The sequence below is a fragment of the Myotis brandtii genome, unplaced genomic scaffold (genome assembly GCF_000412655.1).
Source record: "Myotis brandtii unplaced genomic scaffold, ASM41265v1 scaffold454, whole genome shotgun sequence".
In the NCBI taxonomy this organism is placed as follows: Eukaryota; Metazoa; Chordata; class Mammalia; order Chiroptera; family Vespertilionidae; genus Myotis; species Myotis brandtii.
In genome coordinates this window covers 2,843,517-2,846,634 of record NW_005367354.1, presented here as the reverse complement: position 1 = coordinate 2,846,634, position 3,118 = coordinate 2,843,517, and the positions used below count along the sequence as shown (strand labels likewise).

The 3,118-nt window shown below is 59.1% G+C and overlaps 1 protein-coding gene across 1 annotated transcript in view; it reads right to left on the bottom strand.

Moving 5' to 3' along the window:
• The window catches only part of ADCY3 (adenylate cyclase 3), a 74,763-nt gene that overhangs the window by 21,706 nt on the left and 49,939 nt on the right, over nt 1–3,118 (bottom strand). The window contains exon 8 of the mRNA XM_014546616.1: nt 788–965. Within this exon, the coding sequence (XP_014402102.1) occupies nt 788–965 (178 nt within the window). The remainder of the gene's footprint in view (nt 1–787; nt 966–3,118) is intronic.

Below are 3,118 nucleotides of genomic sequence, written 5' to 3'. Positions count from 1 at the left end.
CCTACACAGCTGTGAGGCTCATCCTGCGCTCAGGACAGTCCTGCCGGCTGCTTCCTGCCCCACGCCCCCTAGCGGCTGACGGCGGCTGCGCAGCCACGGCGGGGAGAGAACCAGTCTCCAGCAGGACACTTAAATTCCCTGAGCCCTGTACCAAGTGCTGGCAGGCAGGGACGCCTGATAAAATACTGAAGAATGTCATATGGCAACGGGTCCTTCCTCTCATGAAGCGCTCCTAGAATCCAGAGCTGGGGAGAGCCTCCAAGGGTGGATATGAATGTGCGATTCTCAGACACTCACCTGGCTGACAGCCACATTAACAGTGTCCTGCCTTGGGTATAACTAAAGACATGAGACTGTTCACAGCTTCACCCTCACATGAACAAAGATGAAAAGTGAGTGGAGAGCCGGCCTGGGCCCAGGAGGGGGCCGAGGTGAGTAAGGAGGGGCTCCCACTGCCTCCTCGCGCCCTCCCTCTGCTCCCCGCCTCGGCATCCATGTCACTCCTGTGGCTTCCACTGCTTCCTCCCTGCAGGGACCCTCCCTGCAACCCAGCCGCTCAGAGCACCACACGCGTTCCCAGCGGCGGACAGGACAGTCACCTCCCGCAGGCACCAGCTGGCCCTCTGAACGGAGGCCTCCAGCCACCTGCTCAGCGGGACTCGGCATCGCTGTGATGCCCACCTGCACCTCACAGCTCATTCCGCCACCAGGCCGCGCCCAGTCCTCTGCCACCCCTCCGCCAGCCCCTCCTTCCCGTCCCCCAGTGCAGGGGTGGGTGGGGACTCACCGAGCTGTTGAGGCCATTCTGGGAGGCGGTTTTCTTCACCTCTGGCTTGGACGCGATGATGAGGTAGGTCTCAATGCCCTTCTCCTCTAGGTAATCGCAGCGGCTGCCCCCCTCGCCGGGCTCCACGTCGAACTCTCCTTTCAGGCAGTCCAGGGTGCTCTGGGAGATGTGCACGCGCCTGCAGCGCAGCCAGAGAGGCCCTGAGCACGGGCCCTCACCCGCGCCCTGTCCCGGTCCAGGCTGCCGCCCGGGCCAGTCTCTCGGGGTGCATGGGGCAGAGGGCCACCCGGGGCAGAGACTGGGAGGTCCTGTGTGGGCGGTGTGGCCCTCCCGGCCCAGGCTGCCGCCCGGGCCAGCCTCTCAGGGTGCATGGGGCAGAGGGCCACCCGGGGCAGAGACAGGGAGGTCCTGTGTGGGCGGTCCTGTGTGGCACGGGCGCGGTGGGCACTTACACCTGCGCGGACTCCCGCTCGAGCAGGGCCTCGTTGAGGAGCTGGTTGAGCTCGTGCTCGTCCTCAGAGGCGTCCACCACCCGATCAGCCAGGTCCTGAAGGCGCAGCCTCCGGTGAGGGTTGGGGAACGAGGGGTTGTCGGCCTACAAGGCAGCGAGGCAGCGTTGGGGGGCAGGTGGGATGCAGTTGGACAAGGACATGGGGGTTGGGGGATCCCTTGGCTCTAGAAACCATTTTCCAGGGAAAGTCTTCCCAGTGCGCCCACGCAGCTCCTCCCGCTTGGATCTGCATCCAGAGCCCCGGTCCCTTCTGCTTTCCCTGGGACACTGTCCCAGGCCCTGTGGCCCCCACAGAAACGGCGGTGGTCACCCCTAACGGCAGCCTCCTCGGGGAGCGCTGCCTGGCTCTCGAGCCAGAGATCGGGATGCAAGACCCCTGCTGGTCAGCACAATCCAAGCACATCCTGCTACGAGGGTGGGGGTGACACGCCACACACATCGGCATCTGGGCATGGGACCTGTGGAGTCTGGACCTAGTCAGAGAGGTGAGCTTAGTGCAGCCCTGAAGTCTGACTCCCAAAACAGTCCTGAAAACTAGGGTTTTTCATGGCTGTCTTTGCTGCGCTCAGTCTATAGGACTCTGGGACATCAGAGCTAGCTAGGCAAGGCTCAGAGGTAAGCACCTCTTTGTGTGTTTTTTAAAGATTTTTAGAGAGAGAGGAAGGGAGAGGGAGAGAAACATCGATGTGAGAGTGGAACACGGATCGGCTGCCTTCTGCACCCCCACTCCCAGGGATTGAGCCCTCGACCCCAGGCATGTACCCTGACTGGGAATCGAACCAGCAACCTTTTGGTGCATAGGATGACGCCCAATCAACTGAGCCACCCCAGCCAGGGCGAGTACCTCTTTTGATGTTACCCACCCCTACCCCATGTAAATGACAAGGAGACTTGGGGCTGGGGCTTGGGGGAAGGTGACTTGCTAGGGCTACACTGCTAACAAGGAGCAGAGCCCAAGCTGGCGGCTAGCTCTCCAACTCTGAGCACAGGACTCTTCCTGCGGCAACAGTCACCTCCCCATCCCCTGCCCACACCCTGGCCTTCAGCCCTGCACATACCTGGGCATCCTGCTCCTCGGGCTCTTCCGATGTGGAGCCACTGGTGTGGACACTCCCATTGGACTCCTTGGTCTCGATGAGGGCAGGGGAGCTGGGCTTGGAGGACGCTGGCGCTCCGTTTGGCAGGGCCTGCAGTGGGAAGCAGCGCCATCAGGGACTCCAGACACTGCCAGCTGCCCACCATCCTGTGGCGCGTCTACCTGCAGTCTGCAACCTCCTCGCTAGCGTTCAGAAGCCTTGTACACTTGGAAACTTCACTACTCAATTCCTCCTCTAGTGTTTAAATGCTGTAATTTTCTAGTATTAATTTCTACTATTAAAACTTGTCCCAGTACTCCCATTCCTATTCCTAAAACAGTACCTCAACGGCTCAGTGATTCACAGGGGTCATTTTTGGCGCAGAACCCTGTCAGATGCCTTCCAAAAGCCTGAATATTCCATAAACCAATGTTCCTTGATAAAATAAGTTAAACACTATCACACAGGGAAGTCATTCATTCATTAAATAAGCATTAACTGAGTACCTACTATGTGATAGGAACTGATCTAATTCCTGGCGATACAGACAAAATGCCCTGACCTTGGGAGCTCACATTCTAGGGAGGAAAGGCAGTCAGCAGTCAGTGAAGTGGTCACAGCATGTAAGGAGAGAGAAAGTGCTCTGGAGGAGGAGGAAGTCAGGAGACACGGATTGCTGAGTGTGACTACAAAGAAGAGGTCTGGGAGGTGTCACCATGAAGATGGCATTTCAATAAAGGCATG